The sequence below is a fragment of the Macaca thibetana genome, chromosome 3 (assembly GCF_024542745.1).
Source record: "Macaca thibetana thibetana isolate TM-01 chromosome 3, ASM2454274v1, whole genome shotgun sequence".
Taxonomy (NCBI): Eukaryota; Metazoa; Chordata; class Mammalia; order Primates; family Cercopithecidae; genus Macaca; species Macaca thibetana.
The window spans coordinates 97699513-97726213 of NC_065580.1; the positions used below are offsets into that span (position 1 = coordinate 97699513).

Sequence of the window (26701 nt, forward strand, 5' to 3'; positions counted from 1 at the left end):
CGAGAAACCGCAGCTCCTCGGAGGAGGTCGGGCTGCGGGGCTGGCGGGGACCCTGCAGGCTGGGCCCAGGTGCGGTGAGGCCTCCTCCCAACCTGGCCGCGTCCTCGGAGTTCGCTCGGGGCTTCGGGTTTGCAGAGCCATCTCCCGCCAGCCCGGCTTGCCCGGCTTGCCCGGGGATGTGGGGGATGTGGCAGGACCTGCTCCGCGCGACCGCGGCCCAGTGCAAAGCGTGATCCACCACCCTCTTCTGCTAGGTGGGAGGAACCTGGGGCTTTGCGCCCCTAACCAGCAGCATGACCCTCGCGGTCAGGGAACTTCTCATCTGTGAAGAAAGCTTAAGAATGACACCACTGATAGGAGCATACGTGCTTGCCTGCCCATAGGGGATAGGAACAAACGAGATCACGTATTCCATGAACAGGCATTTAATGCCCACCTACTGTATGACAGGCACTGTGCTAGGCACTTATCTTTTCATTCTAAAATATTAATTTTACATCGTGTCCTTTTGGTATACTTTATTGAAATACTATGTACAAAAAGTGCAGAAGTCGTAAGATCATCTAACACCAACAAATATTTATTTTCTTTCAACAAATAAATGATTCTGTAAAACTTACTGGCAATGTGTGAGGGTATTGCATGCTGCAATAAAGTGTGTCAGTAAGAGGCCTGTTCTCTACATTTCCTGCTGTTGAGCTGGGATGGATTTATCCCAGTACTTGCTTCTTCTGGGACTAGAGATGGGTTTTCAGTTCCACTGTCACTGAACACCCTGGCTACCTCCTGTGATCTCTCTGGAGCTCCTCAGTAGAGTAAGGCGTCTGGCCTTCACACTAAGGACCCTTCCTCCTGTGACTGATGAGGGTGGCTTGGGTTATTTCAGAAATAATAGGACAATTTGAGTGTGGCTTCTTGTATTTATGATTACTAACACAAATGTTATTCACACATTCATGATAATACACATTTGCAGGTGAATGGCTTTGGCAGACCTGCTGGAAGAAACGTGAGGCCTGCGACTCATCATGAAACCCCAAGAAGGTTTCACTACTTTACCAACTGAAAAGTTCTCATAGGTGGCTTTAGAGAAGAGCCTTTCTTCCTGTGCAAATAGAATCCTTCTACTGAGCAGTCTTCTAAAACAGTCATCTCAAAAATGGAGATAACACTACTCATTTTATGTTTTTTGCAGAAAGCTTTTAGAATAGTGCGTGGGTTTATTTTAAACTGAGAGTTTAATAAAAATTAGCCACAATTATTATTCACTCTGTTACACTCCCCCAAAAGCTTATTTGTCTCCATTCTTGCCTCTTTAAGAAAGGAGGTAGTAGGTTGGAAGGTCCAGCCTAATTGTTATAATGTGCTGCCATGAATTCCAACCTAAAAATTAACAGTAGGAGGTGTAGATCCCTAAGTTTTCTCCCTGCACATTCATCCCCTGTGAAGACAGGGTGATTGGGTAAAGGTCCAACCTCCCTTCCTGGGCTCCCTGGCCTGGAGATGCACCAGGGCACTCCCTAGGGCAACCTCATCAGAAATCAGAATCCTCATCAGCAGACCTGAGTCCTTCAGGCCACCAGTGCCTTCCCAAGGGGGTTAAATGTTCTCTAACAAGGGCAGTGGTAGGTATGGAGAAAACGATGGAGTAACAATTCCTTCCATATGAGTGGAGATTTACAGTTGACAAGGCACTGGCCATTTCTCCATGTTCAGTGGAGTTGATAGGAAGACTTCCCTGGGTTTTGTGTGTTTGTTTTTGTGATGATGGAAGGGTACTGAGTGCAAAGAGCCTTTGGTATTTTGAATGCAAGGTGACTCTGCCTTTGGCTTTGGAGTTACAGACACCTAGATTTGAGCCGCCACTCTGCCACCTATTTGCTTTGTTACCTTCAGCAAGTCTGCTTACTTATTTCTAAACTTTAGCTTCCTCAACTTGAAAATGGATGTAACAATATCACCTAGTTAGCCCATAAGGCTGTTGTGCAGTTTAATTTCTATGATGCAAATAAAGCACTTAGCTCAGTGCCTAAAGTAATGTAGATGCAATACTAGTTAGCTTTCAGTATATATTATCAATATTCTTATATGATTCTCTTAGACATGGCAGAAAAAATTCATTCTGATTTTATAGGTGATAAAACTGTATGGAACTACTGATATTTACTATAGCATGGATGAACCTCAAAAATTATGCTAAGTGAAAGAAGCCAGACCCAACAGACTACCTCTTGTGTGATTATGTCTATCTAAAATGTCCAGAGAGGTAAATTTATGGAGATAGAACATTAGTGGTTGCCTCAAGCTGGAGGTGGGAAGGAGAATTACCTTAAAAAAAAAAAAACCTGAGGGATCTCATGGGTTGGGGAGATGAAAATGTTCTGAAATGGATTTATCGTGATGGTTGTACCACTTGGTAAAGCTACTAAAAATCATTGTTTTGAACACCCTAATATTATAATGTATAACATATACTTCAGTAAAGTTGTTTTATTTTATTTTTTTATTATTTATTTATTTATTTATTTTTTTGAGACGGAGTCTTGCTCTGTCGCCCAGGCTGGGGTGCAGTGGCCGGATCTCAGCTCACTGCAAGCTCCGCCTCCGGGGTTTACGCCATTCTCCTGCCTCAGCCTCCCGAGTAGCTGGGACTACAGGCACCCGCCACCTCGCCTGGCTAGTTTTGTTTTTGTATTTTTCAGTAGAGATGGGGTTTCACCGCGTTAGCCAGGATGGTCTCCATCTCCTGACCTCGTGATCCGCCTGTCTGGGCCTCCCAAAGTGCTGGGATTACAGGCTTGAGTCACCGCGCCCGGCCAGTAAAGTTGTTTTAAAAACCCAAAATATCACAGGAGAAGAGGGGGAATAGAATCTAGGTTTCCTATTAGGTGTTTTTTAGACTCTGCTACCTTCCATTGGGTAGGAGAGACAAGGCAAACAGCAGGAGAGGAGCCATGGTTAGAATCTTCGTTAAATAAGAGAATGGAACTAAGACAATTCAGAGAATGTGGAGGTGGTAGTTTCTTACAGAGGGAAGAATGGAGACAAATAAGCTTTTGGGGGAGTGTAAAAGAGTGCATAATAATTGTGGCTAACTTTTATTAAACTCTCACTGTGTGCCCAGGCACTATTCTAAAAGCTTTCTGTATAAAATACAAAATGAGTAGTGTTATTATCTTCATTTTTGAGATGATGAACTTGAAGCATAGAGAATGTAAATACCTTGACCACAGTCATAAGCTAATACATGGCAGGGTCAGGATTTGAACCCAAGTAGCTTGTTCCAAAGCGCCTGCATTTTACCCTGTTGCTATTAATACATATAAAAAGGAGGAGAGAAATGTCAGGTTTCTGGGCAAAAATCTGGAATTATGTTGTGTGGATTCGTGAGCCTGGAACATTCTGAGACTTTGCTTTAAAAATGTGATGTTGTTTTATGTACAAGTATGAACTACACCACATATCTTGCTGGGAAATGGATTTGCTCCACCACCTATTACATGGATGATATCCAGCATGGATATCATTTTTGTATATGAATATCTTAAAATGCCAGACAACCCCTTCACTTCTGTGTTTGAAGTGTGGCTATGCTCATTTCCCAGAGTATGAACTGAGCTCACATTTTGGGGACAACATTCAGACTGATGTAAACAATCTTAGAGTTACTTGGACCATGTGCCAAGCTCCATTCCCCCTCCCCTAGTCTCATTCCAGGTCCCTCCTTCATCCTTGTGCCCTTTGCCTCATTCCTGTCCCTCTTTACCTTTCCAATGCTATTTTCTCCATGAAATAGGGAGTCTTTCTGGATTGAATAGAAAAATTATGCCTTAAAGAACCACTCTTTTGGTTTGCTGCATTGAGGAAGAATATGTGTGTCACTAGAAGAAAAAAACAGGCCATATCTATACAGAACTTGAAAAGTAATGGATTGAAAATTTCAGTGCTTCCAAGGCCCAAAAAGTATTGCACCATTTTTTCATTTAAATTGTATGAATAGATTAAGTGAAAATAATATTCTCATTTCTTTCATTCTTTTGATTTAAGTAATTTAAAACTATTTGCATGTATAAAACAGGCAATTTGTAAATTTAAGTGAAAGGAATGCAGACTTCTTGGATGCTGTACAGGGAGGGAAAGAGTTTGAAAAGATAATTAACATGGTAATGAAAAGATTAGAGAAAAGTGGTCAAGTGATCACAATCTGGTGGCCTTGGGATGGGGAAGAGGTATAATTTTTTAAAACCTTTATTATTTTGTGTGGGAGGAAATACAAAACTAATGCATGCTCATTTAAAAAGATAATCAGTTTTTGAAGATATAGTGTCGCAAGTTAATGCCCCATATGTCCCCATAATCCCAAAGTAACAGTTGAATATATATTCCTCCATATCTATGTGCATATAAAAATATACATATATTTCCTATATAACAATCCATGAAATTAAGTCACTAATCATATCTGATTGCTTGCAGACATTTGCTTATAATTTCTTTCTCCATTTTTACAAATGTGGAATCATATTACACAAATTATCCTTTTTCATTTAAAGTACGCTTAGACCTGTTTGCCTATGAGCACACAGATCTCCTCTGAATATAGAGTATTCCTTTATATGAATGTTCATCATTTTATTTAACCATCATTTTATTTATACATTGATGACTATAACCATCATTTTATTTATACATTGACGACTATCAGCTATTTCCACTTTTTCCTTATCACTAAAATAATCTAGTAAATATTCTTGAATGCATTCATTCGGGAATATTTACTAGATTATTTTAGTGGTAATGAAAAATATGCAAATTTTCAGAAGTGACATTTAAGGGACAAACCGAATAATAACTGTAAATTCATAAATGTCAAAATTGCCTTCAAAAAGGTTTTGCCGTTTTGTTTTTTGTTTGTTTTAGCGTTTCACCAATGGTTTAACGGTGACAGTGTCCTTGCACGATGTAGTCCGTCTTCAAAGTTCTTTTACGCAATGTGAATTATATTGAAATTGGGCTTCCTTAAAATTCATAGAGCTTCGCCTCAGTGGAGGACAGCCTGGAGTAGGTGAGGGGGTCTCGAAAGGAATACCAGGCCAGGGAGTACTGGTGAGTGTCGGAGGGGAAGGGCAGGTCGGGGAGAGGATCCGCAGGGGCTGGGGTGTCTGCAGGGCTCCCCGTAACTCAGAGGGGCCGGACACCGCCGCCGGAAGCGTGAGCTTTTCTCAGCAGATGGAGAATTCATTTTTAACCCTCAGGGAGGAATGGGCTGAGACATCAGACCACCGCTCCTAGCGGGTCAAATTTCCTCCCCATAAATTCAAAACATTTGCTTTAAGGGAATTCCCTCCGTGGTGCGCAAACCCGGGAAGCCGCGCGCCGTGGGTTTTCTTGGCTGACCGTCCGCGCAGCTTGAGCCGCCGAAGCCGCGTCATCCCGCATTTGCAGGCACCTGGGAGTTTGCAACCCGCAGAGCCCGCAGAGGCCACCGCCGAGAGTACGCGACTCGGTGCCCCGTCGGCCTCTACTTCCTCGGATCTGAGCCAGCGCCCCTAAACCGCAGGCCGCAGCAGAACCTGTCCCCAGCTTGGAGAGTCCCTCGCGCTGCCCTGGCTTCCGGGTCCTCAGGCGACTCGCGCTTCTCCCGGGTCCGCCGGGACCCCCGGCGGGCGCTCAAGCCTGTCGGCCGCTACTTGTGTGTAGAGAATAGGCCCCGTTACACCACCTCAGAAATGCGGAGGAAGCTGGGGACACTGAAGCCCGGGTGGCTGCAGTGAGGCTGAGGATCTCAGATGGGTGACCCCCAGCTCTGGTCAGTACCTGGGACCACTGCGTGTGGAGGACACTGCCCCCCAGGTTCCCACCTAGTTGGTCTCTTCCTTGGGTTAGTGGACTGCAGATGACTCCAATTGACCTAGTAGGCCATTTCTGTCCTAGAGTCATTTTTTGGCCAATATAGAATTTTATAACAATTCGAATTAGTTGCCAACATGTAGAAACACTTGAAAATGAAATACCTAACAATGATATCAGCTGGAGCTGAGATTCTGTGACCCCAGTCTTCTCAATTCCCAAATGTGACCATGGTCATTTCTCTCATTTCTGTTACACTTCTGTTACCAGCCCACTCCTGTAGTCACTGATGTGTGTTCCCTGTTGGAGTCACAGAATACCATGGTGGGGGCACCCTGAAAAATAGACCCCTTTAGCTCCCACTGATATTTGATGCTGTGAATTGGTCAAGGTTACTAGGGTGTGGCAGAGTTGAGATTAGCACTTTATTCACTGATGAGAGCCCAGAGGAGGGCAGAGACACTTCTGCAGGACCACCCAGCCAGAGAGCGGCAGGGGCACACCTAGAGCCCATGTTTCTGACCATTAGCCCCTTCTCCTGACCGCACAGGGGCCCCAATAAAATGCAGCCTATGACCAAAGATGTTGCATATGACCCTTGCTTGGGCTCTCAGGCTTTGACTCAACATCTAGTCATTGGTCAGACCAACTGAGCTTCCACTGCCTTTGTCTGTAGCTATAGAATGGAGAGAGTCCATGAGGGCTGGCTTGTGTCTTGCTGTCAGCTTCCAGGTTCTGGGTTCTTGCCTAAGAAACAACTGCATCAAACTGTGGGCAGATATTCCTTATCTTCTTGCATAGTCTAAAAATACACCTGGCCATACCATGGCAATTGTATTTGAACTTACGGCTCCAATCCCGTTGGAAATCAATCAGTGCATCCAGTTATCAGGGGAATGTTTCCCAAACCTTCATACTTGCCACCTCCAGGGTAAAGGGAGACTGGAAAAGTAACAGCCATGTCTCTTGCCAGCCCTGTCACAGTTCTGAGTTCAGTCCTCCATTTTTCATTTGGAAGCCAGAAAGAAGTGGCTAGACTATCAGAAGGCCCATAGGGGTGGAAACTCCCTATCTTAAAACCAGTACAGGGAAACATAGTGGAGGGAAAATGAACGGCTGGAGATAACAACCAGTGTGGGGAAAAGAAATACTTCTGAAATGGCTTCTTATTTTACTTGGGAGCATTCCCCACCCAAGACTAAAGTGTGCAAAGCAGGCCAGAGACTTAGATGTTTCTCCTTAAGGAAATGAAAGTTTGAGGCATTTATGTTAACATATGGAATATTTATCTGTGACTGCATTCGCTCTTCAGACATATCTTCTTACCTCCCTAGAAGTAAGTGAACAGCTTACAAAAGCTGCAGTTTCTGTGGGAGAAACTCAATTTGGATTTGAAATCAAGAAGGCTTAAGAACACCCACTCTATATGAAATTACCACCCCATTTTAATAAAGTCCAAGATGTTTAATAGCTCACTTAAGGTCTTACAGCAAATTGGGAGCAGAAATAGAAGAGCAAACTGTTTTTCTCATTTGGTCTCCTGAGAAAGGCTTGTTCATTTTCATTCTATCTCCAGAAAAACGTTTTATTTGTCCTCTTCACAATCCCTCCTTAATATCTCACTTAGGTGTTATCACTGTGCAGGTAAAATAATTTATTTTTAAAGTGGCATGTTGTACACGTAAAAATAATTGAGTCTGCCTGCCTGGAGAAAGGTTCAGCTGCCTGCCTGGAAAAAGGTTAACTGTAGCCTAAAGTTCTATGAAGATGTATAATTTGTCAGTGAAAAATATATATGAACACATATGCATACCCCTTTATCACCACTCAGAAAGACTTGGGAAACTTACATTTTCTTCTTCTCTCTCTCTCATTTGGAAAACACGGCTCCTTCATTTCCCATTCTCTTGTAGACCTTCGGTCCTTGTGACCCTGTTCTCTTTACTTTTATGTTTGCAAGGCAGAGTACGGCACAGGCATAGCATATTCTCATCACCTACAGGCCAAGAATTTGGTCTCAGATAATTGTGCTAGTGAGGAGTAGCTCTGGCTCCCAGTCTTAGAAAACTTAAAATAAGCAAGATAAAGGTTTACAGTTTTCCACCTAAAAGCCTGGATAGGGGCTCCAGGGCTGGTGTGATGCTTCATGACGTCAGAGATCTGAGCTGCTTCTACCTTGTTGCTCTACCTTATCCAGGCCCAGGATGTCAGTAGACAAGCTCCATCCAGGCAGCAGGATGGAGGAATGATAAAGAAAACCATTGGTCGGATGCGGTGGCTCAGGCCTATAATCTCAGCACTTTGGGAAGCCGAGATGGGTGGATTACTTGAGGTCAGGAGTTCAAGACCAGTCTGGCCAACATGGCAAAACCCCATCTGTACTAAAAATACAAAAATTACCTGGATGTGGGTTTCAGTGGGCCAAGATTGCACCACTGCACTCCAGCCTGGGTGACAGAGTAAGACTTTGTCTCAAAAAAAAAAAAAAAAAAAAAAAAAAAAAAGAAAAGAAAAGAAAGAAAACCATGCAAAGAGCTTGTACATCTCTGTCTTTTAAGGAGTGTGCCTGGAGGCTGCTACGGGACATTTCTGCTGACATTCCAATGGGCCAGAATTTATTTGGCTCTAAATATAAGTGGCCACCCACTAGTATATTTGTTCCAGGTATGGAGTTGTTGCCTCTTTCATCTTCCTTTCAGTACATAAACTTACTGAAATTCCTCAGTCTCACATTCAGGGAAGTAACATGCCACAGTGGTAACAGCTAACATTTATTGAGGATTAGTGAGTGCTAGATATTCTTGGAAGTGCTCTGTATGTACTAACTCATGTTACCCTCATATGGCCCCATTTTACAGATGGGGCCAAATTAGAACCCAAGCAGTCTAATTTACGTATGGGCACTTAACCATTATTCTAAATTGCCACTGTAATTAAGAGGGCAGCAATTGTACTCTGTTATTATTTATGGATCATCTTATGCCTTTACTACAAAAGGAACATTTCCTTATCACACCAGGCATGCCTTGATTTTCTTCTCACTATTCCAAATTCCAGTGAATGTCACACAAAATCCTGGATGCCATTTACTATAGCACTGCAAAGATAGCAGCCAGATAATTCTTTATTTCAATTTCACATTTACCATCTCCACATCTGCTGCTTTCCAACAAATGCATTAATGCATCCTTGTTTTGCTATGTAGTTATTTCTTTCTTTCTTTTTTTTTTTTTTTTTTGAGACAGAGTATTGCTCTGTTGCCCAGGCTGGAATGTAGTGGCGCGATCTCAGCTCACTGCAAGCTCCGCCTCCCAGGTTCAAGCCATTCTTCTGCCTCAGCCTCCTGAGTAGCTGGGACTACAGGTGCCCGCCACCACACCTGGCTAATTTTTTTGTATTTTTAGTAAAGACAGGATTTCACTGTGTTAGCCAGGATGGTCTCGATCTCCTGACTTCGTGATCCGCCTGCCTTGGCCTCCCAAAGTGCTGGGATTACAGGCTTGAGCCACCATGCCCAGCCTGAGGCAGGAGAATCACTTGAACCCAAGAGGTAGAGGTTGCAGTGAGCCAAGATTATGCCATTGCACTCCAGCCTGGGTGACAGAGCGAGACAACATCTCAAAAACAAAAAACAAAAAACAAAAAACAAAAAACGTTATGTCATGTATAATTAAAAGTGTTGGTAGCATTTCACAACCATCTGCCTTTTTGTGCATCTGTCAGTATTTCTAGGCCTTAAGGATGAGGCAGGGACCTAGAATAATTTATTCATTCTGCAGAATTCTTTACCAAGTTCATATTCTTACCCCATGAAGAGTCTGAGACTGATTCTTGTCATGGCTCTGTGAACTTGGCCAAGTCCTCTGAACTCTCTGAATCTTGGCTTCCTCAACTGGAAACTGAAAAGAACAATTCTGGCCCCTCCAACTTCATTAGGAACCTGGAGAGGAGCTAATAAAACGCTGGACATGGCTGGGCATGGTGGCTCATGCCTGTAATCCCAGCACTTTGGTAGGCTGAGGCAGGCAGATCACAAGGTCAGGAGTTCGACACCAGCCTGGCCAATGTGGTGAAACCCCGTGTCTACTAAAAACACACAAATTAATAGGCCAGGTGCGGTGGCTCACACTTGTAATCCCAGCACTTTGGGAGGCCGAGGCAGGTGGATCACCTGAGGTCAAGAGTTCAAGACAGCCTGACCAACATGGAGAAACCACTACTCTACTAAAAAAAATACAAAAAAATTAGCGGGGTGTGGTAGTGCATGCCTGTAATTCCAGCTACTTGGGAGGCCAAGGCAGGAGAATCTCTTGAACCCAGGAGGCGGAGGTTGTGATGAGCTGAGATCGTGCCATTACACTCCAGCCTGGGTGACAAGAGCAAAACTCTGTCTCAAAAAAAAAAAAAAAAGAAAAGAAAAGAAAAGAAAAACACAAAAATTAGCCAGGTGTGGTGGTACATGCCTGTAGTCCCAGCTACTTGGGAGGCTGAGGCAGGAGAATTGCTTGAAGCTGGGAGGTAGCAGTTGCAGTGAGCCAAGATGATGCCATTGTACTCCAGCCTGGCGACAAAGCGAGACTCCGCCTCAAACAAAACAAAGCAAAACAAACAAACAAACAAACAAACAAACTGCTGGACACAAGTCCGCCTGAGCAGCCTAAAGTAATAGATGGATTAATATGATGATCTGTGAATATGTGTCTGACATGGAAATGAAAGAAAAATAAGAAACAGAGACAAGGAAGTCGAAAGGAGTAACAGGGTTCCCTGATTTGCCATCTATTAGCTGAGTGATCATGGGGGAGGCTCTAATCTCTCTTGGTCTCAGCTTCCTCGTCTGTAAAGTGGGGATTATAATAATAGCTGCTCTTTCCATTTGATAAGACTATTGCATTAAATGGGTCAGTGGGTGTGAAAATGTTACTTGGAAAAGAAGAGACCATCTAACTTAATTATTATTAATACTGATAGTAGTTATCTTAGAAGAAGTTCCAGTGTTCTTCCAGGGCTTCAACTAGTTTGGTCACCTTTGGAAATGAAATCTATCTTTTGGGATCACACGGTAGTCACATGCAGGGATTGAGCCTAAAGAGTAGGAGCCTGGCTCCTGGCATCACACTGCTAGAATTCAAATTTCATCTCTGCCCCTAATAGGCTATGTGATCCTGAGCAAGCATTTAACCCTTCTTTCACTTAGTTTCTCCATCCATAGAATGGGGATGATAATTATGTAGTCTCTTACCTTCTGGAGTTATAAGAATTAAGTGCCATAATACTTATGTACTATCCAGTACACAGAAGATACTTGTAGGTATCTTTATTCTTGGATATAGGGTATTACTCTCAGGTATTCTTGGTGGCACCTTGGCCCCATACTGCCTAATTTACAACATTTGCTGTAAGTTTAATTTATCAAATAGCATCCCAGAGTAAGCCTGATACTAGAAAAATATGGCTGAAAGAAAAAGCATCTACATCTACAGCTACATGACTGAGACTTTTTTGGCTCCTACTAAAATCATTTGCTTTCTTTTTGAGACAGACTCTAGCTCTGTCACCCAGGCTGGAGTGCAGTAGCATGATTTCGGCTCACTACTGCAACCTCCGCCTCCTGGATTGAAGCAATTCTCCCTGCCTCAGCCTGCTGATTACAGGCGCCCACTACCATGCCAGCCTAATTTTTGTGTTTTTAGTAGAGACAGGGTTTCACCACATTGGCCAGGCTGGTCTTGAACTCCTGAGCTCAGGTGATCTGCCCACCTTGGCCTCCCAAAGTGCTGGGATTACAGGCATGAGCCACCACACCTGGCCTTCTCCATTTCAGAGCCAGCAAGCCAATCACATTTCAAGACCTCTGTTCCCCTTTTGTGAAAGAAATCTCTGGGTAGGACAAGTTTTCCACCTTCCTCCAGCTCCTGCAGTTCCAGAGCAGTTTCTAACCTGCTGTCACAGAGTGAGGATTTCCATATCCTTAGGCAGTGGATGAATGACAGGATGAGTTAGAAGCTAAGTTAGATAATGGCATCATTAGGTAATAAGTTAGTGCACAAAGAGATACATGGAGGTGATAAGGTGGAAGGAGCAGGGGGTAACAGATGCAGAAATCTGTACTAGGGATTATTATCTTTTTATTTTTATTTTATTGTTGTTATTATTTTTTAAAGATACACTTTCAAAAAGCCATTCCAGGCTGGCTGCGGTGGCTCATGCCTGTAATCACAGCACTTGGGAGGCCAAGGTGACAGGAATACTTGAGCCCAGGAGTTCGAGATCAGCCTGGGCAACACAGTGAGACCCCCATCTCAAACAAATAAAATAAAAAAATAAAAATAAAGCCATTCCAGGCAGAATGGAGAATCATAGAAACTTACCAAGTCGAATAATGGAATTCGTAGGGCTGCAGTTCTTAAACTTGAGTGTGCATTAGAATCACTTGAAGGGCTTGTTAAAACATTGCTGGGCCCACCCCCAGAATTTCTTTTTTTTTTTTTTTTTGAGACGGAGTCTCGCTGTGTCACCCAGGCTGGAGTGCAGTGGCCCGATCTCGGCTCACTGCAAGCTCCGCCTCCCGGGTTTACGCCATTCTCCTGCCTCAGCCTCCGAGTAGCTGGGACTACAGGCGCCCGCCACCACGCCCGGCTAGTTTTTTGTATTTTTAGTAGAGACGGGGTTTCACCATGTTAGCCAGGATGGTCTCGATCTCCTGACTTCGTGATCCACCCGCCTCGGCCTCCCAAAGTACTGGGATTACAGGCTTGAGCCACCGCGCCCGGCCAGAATTTCTGATTCAATAGGTCCAGAGAGGGGCCTCAGGAATTTCATTTCTAGTTAGTTCCCAGGTGATGTGGGGACCACACAAGGATCACTGTCATAGGGAATCTGAGAAGAGTTGCTGTAAGGCTGTCTTATTATAGAAATGGCCCTCAGACATAAGTCAGGCCCAAGAAAGAGTCCCAGGAGCTACAGAGATAGGAGTGTCCAGGGGCTCCCCACAGCCTGGACTTGCTGAGCCACAACAAATGGGGCCGACTAGTATATTGGTGGTATAATTGAACATATAGGCTGACCAGGCACTCTCACCCATGAGACCCTCGTTATCCAGACCTGGGCTGATGTGTAGGGGGGGAGTTTGGGAGAAGGTGTTCAGCGTTTCCTCTCAAACGACAGGGCCAGGTGGGGTGGGGGTCGGAGGAAGGAGCTCACAGGAGAACCGCTTGTTACCTCCCCCCCCTCCACCCGTGGTTAATAACTGTCTAGAGAAGCCGTGGCTAAGGGGCTGTGACCCCACCACCCATCCCGCTTAGGGTCCAGCTCAGAGAGCGGACGCATAGGGCCGGGTGGAACTCCCTACCCAGTCAAGATCGGCTGCCCTCTGGGGTTGGGAGATTGGGGCCGCTGCTCCCGGTAGAGCCGCGGGATACGAGCCAGCGAGGATGCTGGGACGCGCCGCGACTTCCGCCTCTGGCGATAGGCAGTGGGGGGCGCACCAAGACAGCAGTTCGGGAGCTGCGCTTTGTCACCGAGGCGGAGAGGGGCGGAGGGCGCAGAAAGGGGCCACGGAGAAAGGACAGGGAGGCCGACCAGCTCCCAGGATGGAAAGGGACGCTCAGGGGCTCCAGGCAGCACCTGGGGCAAGGGGAGAGACTGACACTCCCGGCCAGAGCCCAGCCTGTGGCGCGTGCTTCAGTCCCGAGCCAGCGGCTCCCTGGCTTCTGGGCTGGCATCCCTCCTACCCTCCTCCCGCTGTAACACGCCCCTGATAGCCGGTCCCCCACCCTCTGAAACTCACCCGCACAGACTCACTGCCAGGCTTCTGGGCTGGGAGCGCGCAGTCCCTCCACGCCGTGGCGCCCTGCGGCCCCTCCGGGTGAGCCACCCGGCCCTCGTGCTCCGCTCCTGGGATACCAGCCTCACCTGGCTCCCGCGCATCGCTCACCGCCCGCGGGGACGGCGGCCGCATCCGCCCAACCCACCTGGGAAGCGGAGCCCCTATCTGGGTCTTTCAATCATACTCAAGGCATCGCAGTTGTCTGGGTGTTAGGGAAAGCAGTCCTCGGTCCTGGGGCACGGGGTCAACGTCAAAGGAGAATCTGGCCCCTGGAGTCTGGACAACTTGGCGCTAAAATCCCCGCTCGGCCTCTTCCCCGCTGTGTGACTCTGAGCAAATTCCTCAACCTCTCGGAGAGTCCGTTTTCCCGCTGCACGACGGGAGGGACTGTACCTCGTTGGGCGCTCCGAAGCTCAGTAGGAGGAGGATGGGGACTAGTCTGGGCCAGGAGGGGTCTCTAGGCAAGTCAGTCCCCAGAACTCCGCACAGAGTTTTCCATTTCACCGGAGGGAGAGACTAAGCCCGCCCACCCAGTTGGACTTCCTTGCCTGGGATGGGGGAAGAGGGTGTCGGGGCAGTTCTCCCATCCCACACCTGGTAAACCGACTCCTCTGCTCCTTATTAAGCGCTACGAGTCTTCCAGGCCAGGGAGAGGGGAAGGGGCTTTGGCCTCCTCAGCTTGGGAACTGAGACAGAGGGTCAGAGAGCACACAGAGACAGAGAGAGACCTGCACCCGGGAGAAAGCATTTTGGGACCGTTGAGTTGCCCTCTACAACTGGACAGCCTGAAATGATGCCTCCACCCAGATTTGGGGTCCTGCATTCCCCTGGTTGGGTGGCCCTGACAGGCACAACAGTGGGCAGGTTCCCTCTTACAGTGCACGGGTGGAAGAGGGTGGAGATGGTGCCCCATGGCAGGGGACGGGGAGTAGGGGGAGCAAGGTGGTCAGGTTTGTCTGGACCTTGGATAGTCCAGTGCTTGGAAAGGATTTGTGTCTGTACAAAATCTATTAAAAACAAACAAAAGATCCTGAAAACATATCCTCCCCTAACCCCACTCCAATCTCTTCTCAATAATGGAAAGGAAGCAATAGTGTAATATGGTGATAATAACAGGACAGTTCCCTGGACTCTGGGTTCCCTTTATCACAAAGGAAGTGTCCAAGTCTTTTACAGAAGAAACCCCAGCGGGGTCATTCTCTCTCTGATGCAGGTCCAGAGCCTAGAGGTTTGGATGGAGATACATGCAGAACATAGAGGATGTCCCCAGCCAGGTTGCAGGTGTGGGCAGGCCTGGCCAGACTCTTGGATTTTGCCCCTTGGACCAATCAATCCTGGAGGTCAGTTTGAAGGAGGTAACAGCCATGTAAGGGAAAATACCCTGGTAAAGCTCCTGGAGTATGGTGGCTCCAAGGGGGCAGGGGGTGGGGGATCTGGGAACTGAAGGCCAACTTCTCTGCCTCTGCATTTTCCTGGGAAGAAGGCTGATGGCTATGTGAAGGGGCCTTAATTCCTAAGAGGTTAAAACTGTCTGGGTGACCTTGGTGAGTCCCGCTCCTTTACAGAAAGATTCTCAGGGTCTCAATGGATTGCAATGGTCAGCGAGGGACTGGGCTTTGTCTCTTAGGGTCTCCAGTATCAGCAGCTGCAGTGATATTTCTGACATTCTGGCCTCAGGCCCTGAGACCCTTCCCACATGCTTGACCAGAGCAGTTCTCCTACCCTACATTCCTAAGGGTGGCTCTCCCAACCCCCTCTGTGAGTTAATCTAGAAATGAGGTAGAGGAGAAGAGGCTTTGGCCATAAAAATCACAAGTTGAATTTTTGGAAGGGAAGTCTCAGAAGGCAATGCTTAGCACCTTCCTAATGCTCAAATTGTGAGAGTGGCCTTTGAGCTGATGGGAGGGGTTGAATCCTGATGCTCATTTACACATCAGCTTTCTGTCTGTGCTTCGGGTTTCTCAGCTACAAAATGGGATGATTCATGCTGTCTTCCTCAGAGCCTGTTGTGAGGCTGGAGAGTTAATACATGTGAAACGCTTAGATCTGCGACTGCTCTCTCTCTTTTTTTTTTTTTTTTGAGATAGAGTCTCGCTCTGTTGCCCAGGCTGGAGTGAGTGAAGTGGCATGATCTCCGCTTACTGCAAGCTCCGCCCCCTGGGCTCAAGCCATTCTCCTGCCTCAGCCTCCGGGAGTGGCGGGACTACAGGTGCCCACCACCATGCCTGGCTATTTTTTTTGTATTTTTAGTAGAGATGGGGTTTCACAGTGTTCGCTAGGATGGTCTCGATCTCCTGACCTCGTGATCCACCTGCCTTGGCTTCCCAAAGTGCTGGGATTACAGGTGTGAGCCAACGTGCCCAGCCTGACTGCTCTTATGCGGGAACTCCAGACTTCTAAAGGGATTTCTGTTTGCCCTCCTGGAAAAGCATGTGTGTGGTGTGGGTGAGGGATGGGGGTGGCCGGGTGAGGACTAGTCCGTCCAGCTCTGTGGGCCCTGAACCTTCCAGCCGTGCAGGTGCTTCTAAGGGCAGGCAGGACACTCTCTGAGAGGCCCATAGACCTGCCTAAACCCCAGCAAAGGCTGAGGCTTTGTGGAAGGTTGCCTTATGGAGAGTTAAAGCATTGCTGGGGGTTGAGGCATACCTGAAGGCCAGGAAGGGACATGGCCTTGGAAGGAAGACTCAGTCTGGTTTGACACTCAGCCATGACCTGGCCATCTGAGTCAAGACCACTGGTCATTCTACAAGAGGCCTTTTAAAGAACTGTTAAATTAAATGAGATTGTTAGATTAAATGAGAAATGGGTGTCAATGTTCTTTGTAATAAAAGTGAACTTCAGGACAATAATGATGAAGAAGAATCCATAGCATCTCTGCTAGGGTTGGGGAGGGAGATGTCTGAGCCTTTGGGTGCTTGGGTGTTGCAGAATTGCTCTTGGACACAAACAAACTGCATTGGGCCCTTCCAGTCAGTGGCTGAGGTGGGGGCAAGCCTTGAGCTTGGGGAGGTCCTCAGCTGCCAGTCTCACCCTGGGTCCTCCAACCCCAGGATGGGCCAGTGGTGGGCATGGGGATGTGGACCAGACATCCTTAGCACAGGGCCAGGAAGCTACCACGCTGGCCTCAAGGAGCCCAGGCAGACAGGTGTACGGGCAGGGGTGCAGCAGGGCCAGCTGCCTCCCAGGACCTGAGAAGCATCTAGCTTCCTGTCCCAGGCACCTGGCCCTCAGTTCTAGGAAGGTGGAGGAGGGGGTACTCTTCAAAATCAGAGTTCCAGAAGCCGCAGGTTCCCCCTGTCTGAAGGAGAAACTGTTCCATGGTGTCTGCCACAGTTGCACAGCTACCACCGACTTTCTCAGCAGATTCCACTGCAGTGCAAGGAGATGAGGGGAGTGGTCAACGCTGATCGACCTGCAAGTGTGAGATCCACTCGACCTTATTCCCCAAGGGTGCACCCACCAGGGGCACCAGGTTCCCAGAGGGACATCAGCAGCTGTCACGGCAGAAGGGGGAACTGGGTCCCAGAATTACCCACCTCCAGCTGTCCCCACCGCGAGGACCCAGCAGTCCGAGAACTTCGACGGCTGGCGCCCCCACCACTGGCTGGAAGATGACAGAGGGCCCAAGACTAATATTCACGACAGCCAGACCACGCTTATTGTTTAGAAGGAAGCTCCCTTTGTTCTTACTTTTTAACCAAAGAGAAGCGAAAACATTTTTTTTCCTGATCGCGTTTTCACCGACACCTGAGCCGACAAGCCAGCTCCTGGCCCCGGGCGCAGGACTCCTCGCTCTCTCCCTTCTCCGGGCCCTGTGGCTGTTGAAAGGCCCGCTGCAGGTTGGGGAGGGCGACTGGGGCCATGGGCCGTCTCCCCCGAGCCAGGCGGGCAGACTGCGGAGGCAGGCCCCACAGGCGCCGCTTTCCTGAGCCCAGTTTTCTTGAGGAGCAAAGCTGTTCCAGCTGACCAGCGCGTCTGGGGGCCTAGACCCGGCTTCCGATTCCATTTAAAACGACCCGCGCACCTTATCTCCGTCGCCTCCCCGGGGTTCCCACTCACCCCCATCCCCACCCCCACCCCGGCCCAGGCCAGGCCAGCCCAGCCCCGGAGGAAGCCAAGCTGGGAGCTTTTGAAGTCCCGAGAATTTCAATCCGAGAGGAGCCGGCTGGATCGGAGCCCGTCGCCCGGGCGGGGAAGGGACTGGGGGCCTGCCGTGTGGCAGGTGGGGGATGGGTGTCCCCCGCCGCGGGAAATGAGAAGGCGCCGGGCCTGGAGCGGCCTCCACCTCAGCTGCTATCACCCTCTCTCCGCTGTTACGGGATTGCCCAGGCTTAATGGGGTTGTGCAAGGCTTCACTTGCTCTCGGAATTTACCTTCCTTCTCGAGCCGTGCCGCGAATAACCTTCACGATACAATGATAATGACGTTATTAAATACTCCCCCCACATTCACCACCCAAAAAACCAAAACAATGCTCTTATCCAGTCCTCTTTTTTTGTCTTCTTTCCTTTAAAAACCCAACCACTCTTAATGTGACGTTGATGAAAGGATGCTTTTGGAAGAAGTGACATTTGGTTAAAACGTTTTCCCCCTAATGCGCCGGCGGAAAGGGGCGGGAGTGGGGGTGGTTCCCTAGGCTCCTAAGACTGGCGAAACAGTCAGCTTTGAAAGGGCGGGGCAGAAGTCGAGAGAGGGCTGGGGAAGGTTTTGGGCTGAGGGGATGTGTCCCTGAAGCTTCAGATCTGGAGCCCAAGGGAAGCAACCTCCCTCTGAAAAGCCTGTCCTCAGCTCCATCCAGCCCTCTCCCCGGGATATAAAAGCCCTGCTCTGTTGGGCCCGACCCAGGAACCAGACTAAGTAGTGCTCCTTGATCTCTCCTACTCGGCTTTCATCTCACCCAGAGGAAAAGAGGATCAAACAGAGGATTCTCATTGAATGCAGAGCTGGGGGTGGAGTGGGGAGCCAGGAGTCCCTCTGAGGACCCAGCCCCCAGGAGATGGGGGCAGCAGGCTACCCATGAGAAAGCGAAGTGCTCAAGGAGGAAAGGAGGGTGGGCACCACCACCAAGGCCCAGTGCTGGAGGACCCTATAGAGAGTAGGCAACCTTGGCAGCTCTAAGACAGATGCCCAGGGGGCTTGCCATTGACAGCAAAGAGAGCAAGCCAGGTGCTCCCTCAGGCTGTGGCTGCTGGTAGGGAGGACAGAGCATGATAGAATCCCTGGACAGCTCTCCAAGGCAGCAAAAGGTTCCAGGATTTGACTCCCCCACTCTCAATTGCTCCTCTCACATCTAAAACATTTCCCTGGATTTTGGAGCTAGCAGTGCTCAGCACACAGTGGCTTCAGGAGTCCCAAACAGTGGAGATATCTATGTGGATACCACCTTCTGGATCCCGCTGCCTCTGCCCCCAGGCAAGATTAATGAGCATCTTCTTAGACTGAAGAAGGGGAAAGCCAGAGTGGAGAGAAAACTGTCTTTCTTTGGACTCCTTACTTCCTCTACCTTCCTTAACCCTATGGATAGGAAGATGGAGGAGAGAAGCAAAGGGAGAAGAATACAGAAGGAGAAACAGGAGGAGAGAAAAGTAGGAGATAACAGACAAAAAGGTCATGGAAGAGGACTTACCTGTAAAAGCTGGGGCTTTGCTAGGGACATGGAAAGAAGGGAGGTGCTGGGCTGCCCTTTGCAGCTGGCTGCCTAGGGCTGGAAGCTCTTGGGGAGGAGGTGGAGAAAGGGAGATTGAGCATAGAAGGTGCCCACCTCCTGCCCTCAGCAATGTGGGGATAGACTCAGCCCACCCACCTGGCCCCAGCACATTTGCTTGGAGCTCAAAAAGTGTCAATTTGTAGGAGTTCTATTCAAGCTTCTTCCCTGGGAGAGGAGCCAAGAGAGGCCTATGGCCGCCCCCAAATATCAAGTTCCACAACCCCTGCCCCCACCTCCTGCCCTTCATCAGAGCCCCTACTTACTTGCTGTTTTAGGGCATTTTCAGCGACTTCACTCTCTTCTACCTCAAACGCCATCCACTTTTGGAGACAGGGACCACTGCCCCTGGGCAGGGACTTGGGAGAGAACTTTATGAGCCAAACTTCTATGAACCCCAACCTTTTTGTGCTCCGGGAGGCTGAACCCCTGCCCAAAACACTGCGGTGAAAGCTACTGCCTTCTCCCAGCTAGGGGCCTCCAGTACTGCCACAGCAGGGGCCGCATTTCCTGGGGCCTCTCCATTTGGAAAACCTCTTTCCAGGAGAATTCGTTGATTCTGAACGAATATCTTAAAATATGGGCTAGGAAAAAAAAAAGACAACTCTTAGAACCTCTCCCCACCGAACATACCTGGAGTGCAGGTGAGGCCCAGGCAAACGAGAAAGCGACTTCTTCTAGGAAGAGCCGTCTCAAGATGAAGCCAGGCTGTGGAAAACTTAAGGCCATCTAGATGGGAAGGAGGTATTTAAAAGAAATCAGCACACACTCTTACAGCAGCCAAGGCGGGTCTTTAAATTTAAAAAAAAAGTAAGGTATTTATTTCTTGTCCCTTGGGGAAGAAAAATAGCGAAGTTTGGTTCCCAGGAGTAAGGGGACAGAGGTGGGTAGGGAGAAGGAGGAGAAGAGAGGAAAAGATGGCCCAGCTTCAAGCTCTCCAGTCAACCTGGGGCGGGGGGATACATTTTTCCGTAGCTTGTAAAAAGACTTTTCAGCCAGTTTGAGGTTAGCTGCCAGGGGCAGACAGTTGTAATAATGCCGACAGAATTGAGGCTTGTAAGCTGGGCTTCACACTTCTAAAATGCAGTTATGGATTCTTTCATCGGTGTTAGATCAAGGCACCAAGTTAAGAAAACAAAAATCAAAACAACAATAAAAGAAGAAAATCAAAAGCGTATTTAATTACCGAGTCCCGCTGCCCCTGCGGAACTCGCCGCTCGCGTTAAGCTCTCTTTTCTTTCTGCGGAATTCCATTTGCATCTCCTCTGCCTGGGTGTCTCCCTCTCTCAGTGTGTGTGTCTCTCTGTCTGTTTTCACACTCTCCTCCCCATTCGAGCGAGGCCCACACCTGGCGCATCACTGCCGAGCCATTAGCTGCGGGTCTCCTTTCATCTTCCCTGTGGCAGACGTTTCTATTTATCCACTTGCGCTCGCCGAGTGGCGTCACCAGCGGTACTGTAATGACGATTGCAGCAGGAGGATGACAGCTTAGAAAGAAGAGGGCAATGGGGCTTCCTCCCAGAGGCGGTGCGGCACAGAGGAGCGCTCGCATCACAAGGTGACCCTAGCTCCCCACCGCCACCGCCACCGCCGCGGTCGCGGTACGGACCTCGCTCCAGCCGCTCTGCGCGGTCCCAGTAACCCGGCCTCTCTTTCTCCCTCTTGCAACCAAGATCCGTCCGGCCGCTGGAGACCCAGGGAGCCGGGGTTAGGAATTCACTTGGGGCTTTCCCCTCCCCTACCGGAGAGCCCCGGGATGGAGAGCCGAAAGGACATGGTTGTGTTTCTGGATGGGGGTCAGCTTGGCACTCTGGTTGGCAAGAGGGTCTCCAATTTGTCCGAAGCCGTGGGCAGCCCGCTGCCGGAGCCGCCCGAGAAGATGGTGCCCCGTGGTTGCCTGAGCCCTCGGGCCGTCCCTCCGGCCACCCGGGAGCGCGGCGGGGGAGGCCCGGAGGAGGAGCCGGTAGATGGACTCGCAGGCAGCGCGGCGGGGCCGGGCGCCGAGCCCCGGGTAGCTGGGGCCGCCATGCTTGGCCCGGGACCCCCGGCCCCCTCCGTCGACAGCCTCTCCGGCCAGGGGCAACCCAGTAGCTCGGACACCGAGTCGGATTTCTATGAAGAAATCGAGGTGAGCTGCACCCCGGACTGCGCCACCGGGAACGCCGAGTACCAGCACAGCAAAGGTAGCCACCGCGCCCCTCCGCTCCTCGGGCCTCCCATTGCGCCCACCCTTCACTTCGGCGCAGGCCAGGAGGAAGACACTCCCTTCCCCTAGGGCAGGATGGCTGGGGGGACCCACCTGAGCAACTCTCCCTGCTATCTGCGTTCTGGCGGGGGTCTCCTACTGTGTTCTGGCATTGGCGGACTAAGGGTGACAGCAGTGCCTTGAGTGCGGGGTGGAGTGGGCGCGGATGCAAGTCCTGGACTTGGGGGAGTCAAAGCTCACCCCAAGCCCCCAGTGTTTCAACTGCTCGGGGAATGCTTCAACTGCTAGGGGAAGACACTTTCCCCAGGCGAGGGCAAGATCAAACGCCAGTCCGGGCAGTTTGTGGCTGGCGGGGTGTAAGAGGCATGGAGGCGCGGAAGCGAGGAGTCCATAAAGGACCGTAAAATTGCGGCCCACTTGGGGCAGCCCGGGTGCTGCAGCCCTCCGACCAGTTTGCACGTCGGTCAGAGGTCCAAATTACCTTGTCACTTCCCGGGCTTGGCGGCGCCAGGTCGGAAATGGTCCCAATGGTCTAATTGCCTTTGGTCTCCGGTTGCATTTGAAAAGGCAGAGATCGGGTCCTCCCCCCTTCCCCTTTCCTTCCTAGTCCCACTTCTCCACCCAAAGGAAAAGGAGCTGCAGGGGGCTGGAGCCCCACCCTTCTCAGAGGTAGGCCCAAACGGGGGCTGGTTTAACTGGAGAACGCCTCCCCACCAAAGGCTAATGGGAAGGGGGTGGATAGCTCCGAAGGGAGTTTCCCTCTGTGCCAACAATCCACCTCCCCAGAAGGGGGTGGAAAACTGGGGGTGGGGGCGGAGAGGGGAGCCCACCAGCAGACACTCCTCCATAGAACTGCAGGAGTGGGTGGAAAGAGCCTGGGAGGGAAGAAAGACCACCCCCTGGCCTTGGCAGCCAACACCTTGTTGAGTACCAGCGCCTACCCCTTACTGTCTTATCACCAGTTTCACCCAGCCTCCTTCCCACAACCTGCCCTCAGAACAACCTGCACTTCACTCACATATACTAAGGTAATAAATAAGGTACTCAACATGCCTTCTCACTCCAGCCCTGCAATACATGGAACCTAGCACACATTCCCACACCTGTTCTGGCAGCCTGGCACACATAAGAGCAAGGAAACTCTCTGATTGCTCAGCATACTACAATGCACTTGACCCAGAGTTTACAACGCTCTAGCACAAAGGTGCATCTCAACTCATGTGCCTGTCAGAAGTGCACACCCTTGCCCACCCCTGCCAACGGGAGGCAGAAAGTTCACCTATGCCCCAGGGCAGGTGGAAAGGGCGACTGGGAACCCCTGTATCCAGAATGCCTTAGAGGAAGGGAAGGCCTCCCCAAAGACGTCTACCTACCCAATCAAGGGCAGGCCCTTATCTTCCCTTCTTGGGTTCCCCAGAGGCCGCAGTACCCTAGCAGAAACAGTTATTGGAGTGGCTGACAGGGTGTCCCTTCCCAAATCACCCTCCCACCTTAGGCCTACAGCCCCACTTCAAAGGTGTTTGTGTGTCTGTGTCTGTACACGCCTGTGCTTTGGACTCGCTGTGCAGGGTCCGGCTCCGAGGCGCTGGTCGGCAGTCCGAACGGAGGGAGCGAGACCTCCAAGAGCAACGGCGGCGGTGGCGGGGGCGGCTCGCAAGGCACCCTGGCGTGCAGCGCCAGTGACCAGATGCGTCGTTACCGCACCGCCTTCACCCGAGAGCAGATTGCGCGGCTGGAGAAGGAATTCTACCGGGAGAACTACGTATCCAGGCCGCGGAGATGCGAGCTGGCGGCCGCCCTAAACCTGCCGGAAACCACCATCAAGGTATGCGGGGTCCAGGCTGGGGAGGCGCATGTGCACCTACTTAGCGGAAAGTAAATACCAACTGCCCACTCCCTAAACCGCAGGCCAGGAATCTGGGCCTGGGGTCTCCCTGCCCAGCGCGTGCAGATTGACTCTCGTGACGGCTCCTAGGCAGGCATTGCTGCCGTGTGGTTGACTCTGTCTCTTTCCTGGTTAAATAGACAGGGGGTGGGAGTGGGGGGAGGGGATAGAATGCCTGTGCGGGTGACAAGGTAGTTTCTGGGGACACGCTGTCTGCGGCCGCAGACCAATTGAGTCCACGTCCTCTCACTGCTCCTCCCGTACACACACCGGCCTCTGGCACCCTGGGGCCTGGCCACCTGGGCAGAGGGAAGGAGGGAGCGGGCTGGAGTCACTCCCCAAACCTCTCTGGAGGGATTCCAGCTCCAGGTGGTGGTGGTGGGGTCCGTCTCTACCCAGCTGGTGTCTGCTTTGACTCTTCCTGCCCTATGAACACTGTCCCCGGAGCGGGACCAGACTTCTGGCCTCTGACTATCAGGCCGAGTCCACCTGCCGAACCTGCTCCGCTCCTCTCCCCAGGTATGGTTCCAGAACCGGCGCATGAAGGACAAGCGGCAGCGCCTGGCCATGACGTGGCCGCACCCGGCGGACCCCGCCTTCTACACTTACATGATGAGCCATGCGGCGGCCGCGGGCGGCCTGCCCTACCCTTTCCCGTCTCACCTGCCCCTGCCCTACTACTCGCCTGTGGGCCTGGGCGCCGCATCTGCTGCCTCCGCCGCCGCCGCCTCGCCCTTCAGCGGCCCGCTGCGCCCGCTCGACACGTTCCGCGTGCTGTCGCAGCCCTACCCGCGGCCCGAACTGCTGTGCGCCTTCCGTCACCCGCCGCTCTATCCCGGGCCCGCGCACGGACTGGGCGCCTCGGCCGGCGGCCCTTGCTCCTGCCTCGCCTGTCACAGCGGCCCGGCCAACGGGCTGGCACCCCGGGCTGCCGCCGCCTCGGACTTCACCTGTGCCTCCACCTCCCGCTCGGACTCCTTCCTCACCTTCGCGCCCTCGGTACTCAGCAAGGCCTCCTCCGTCGCGCTGGACCAGAGGGAGGAGGTCCCCCTCACTAGATAAGGGGCCGCCGGCCGGCTGCCGGCTCCAGGACGCCCGTGGGGTCACCCCCCACCCCCGGGACTCAGCCTCTCGCTCCTCGCCCCTAGGACGCCAAGCGGGAAAGGAGAGGGCGGAAAAGGACCAGCGGGATCCGGCCGCGAGAATTGGAAAGCCTAGGAAGTGGCCGTGGCTGGCGCGTTTGGGGAGCAGGAGTGGGGATAGGGAAGCAGAGGTTGAGAGACCTTCCTCCGGGGCGGCCTCCGGACCCACTGCCCCCTACTAGGGTCGAGGCTGTAGCTCCAAAGCTAAACAAAACTTAACAGCAACAGCAATCAATATCCGGCCCCTCGGCCCATCACCCTCCATCTCACACTCCCTTCTCACCGGGCCCCCTCTCCCCAGCCAAGGCCCAAGCACTGGAAAGGGAAATTGCTGTCTGTCTGAACAAAATGCTGTGTATGCAGAGCAGGTAGAGATTAATCTTTGCCAACCTTTCCAAGGCATGACAAGGGGCTGGTGGATGGCAACATACCAGTCATTTGGAGGAGAGAGTGAGAGATTATTTACTACCGGGGAGAATCCGGCCCCTTGGCATGGAACCTGGAGCCTCGACTACACAGCATCTTCTGGATCTGGCGTCTGCCAGCACCAGATCTCCTTCCTCATTCCCAGCTTTGTGACACCTCTCAACTTGCAGCACCATCTCTCCCTGCCCCCACTTTTTTGTTGGCCAGGGAGGCTGCAGATGCCCCAGGAGCCCTTTGCCGCTTCTATGAGCCCAAGCCTTTTTTTCCCTGGGCCCAGCACACACCCTGATTAGCAAGTGATGTGTGCGAGGAGGGTTTGTGAATGTTGAATGTGTAATAATGATCAACACGGAGCTGGCCACTGAGCCCAGAGCTGGAGCTGTTAACAAGGCGCCCAGGGAAGAGCTTAGGGAGTGAGAACTTCACCTCCCTCTCTCAGTATCTGGCGGTAAATTAGAGGCAATTTTCATCCTTTGCTTGTTCACCTTCACTTCACCAGGAGCTTTCTGGCCCTACCCTTTGCATTGGGCATTTTACAACTTTTTCTCATTTTCTTCCCAAGCTACCACTGGAGCTTGACTTTCAGATACCAGTGGGAGCCTTCTGCCGATTCTGGGGACCCTGTCTGTACCCTCCACCAGGGTTTGTTTAGAGCCACTCCCAAATCCTCTCTCCCACACTCATCCTTTCAGCCAGTTTTTGAGGCAGAAGAGAATGTGTACACCCAATGCAAGCTTCACCCTGACTGAGAGGGAGTGGTTCTTCCTGTAGGGAATGAATTTGGTTTGGTTTGGGGTTTTCCTTTGAAGCCCAAAGAACTTGCTGTTATGATTCGTTAACCATATTGCAATAAAAGCTGGACATAATTCTCACTTTAGCATTTTAGCTTTTGTGGCAGCAGGCAGCTCTTAATTGACTTTTAAAATTGCTAGTTTAGCCACCATGGGTTTGAGTAGGAAAGGAACCAAAAGATGGACCCACAGAGTCTTCCAAGCCTCTGTCATTGGTAGGCTCCAAACAGCCATTGCATGGAGGTGGAGAAGGCAGGCTCCAAGCTGCCCTGGGGTGCATGTTTCCTTAATTTTGGGTATGTTGGGAGCCTTTCCTGGGTAAAGTGGCAGCTGAATGCTGCCAGGGGCCCACTCCTGTGGTTTCTTCTCCAGCTGTTCCAATCCTTTGAGCGACTGAAAGGGAACCCAGGTTGTGGTCTCTGAGCAACCTGCCTCCACCCCAGCCCAAAGGGAGGTGAGTGGGGCAGTGGCAGTGGAGCCTGACTACTGCAGAGAGCTGAGTTTTCTGGTCAAGCTGGGTCCACACTTGAGGGTCGAGGACAGCAGGGAGGAAGGCTTCTTGGTTGGGATCATCTTGGTCTGAATTGTCCTCAGACTGGAAGTCATCTTGAGGGTGGGATTCTGAGGGATTAGGACAAGAGGAAAGGCAGTGCTCAGAAGCTACCTTCCAGCCCCCACCTGCACGCCCCACAGGAGAGCCAAATGTGGCTGGGTATGAAGTTCCACTCAAACAGGGGAGAGATGGGACCCTTCTGGGAGTCCAGGAGGCTCTGGATTGCACAGACACGAGGGGTCCTCTGCCACTGTATCTTCCAGCAGATAGAGACTCCTCAAATGCCCTCCTCCCTCCTTGGGTTCCACAGCAAATC

The 26701-nt window shown here is 50.7% G+C and overlaps 1 protein-coding gene and 1 long non-coding RNA gene across 2 annotated transcripts; one reads left to right on the forward strand and one right to left on the reverse strand.

Annotated features, from left to right (window-relative positions):
• Window positions 1-19647: 19647 nt before the first annotated feature.
• Window positions 19648-25316, reverse strand: LOC126951411 (uncharacterized). Its single transcript, XR_007724461.1, has 3 exons — window positions 25047-25316; window positions 20016-20111; window positions 19648-19741 (listed from the first exon to the last, which is right to left on the reverse strand). It is a non-coding gene; the product is annotated as an uncharacterized LOC126951411 (long non-coding RNA).
• EVX1 (even-skipped homeobox 1) lies at window positions 20903-25918 on the forward strand. Its single transcript, XM_050785447.1, has 3 exons — window positions 20903-21565; window positions 23157-23413; window positions 23993-25918. The coding sequence occupies exons 1-3, from the start codon at window positions 21139-21141 to the stop codon at window positions 24533-24535; spliced, it is 1227 nt and encodes a 408-aa protein (XP_050641404.1). The 5' UTR covers window positions 20903-21138; the 3' UTR covers window positions 24536-25918.
• Window positions 25919-26701: the final 783 nt, after the last annotated feature.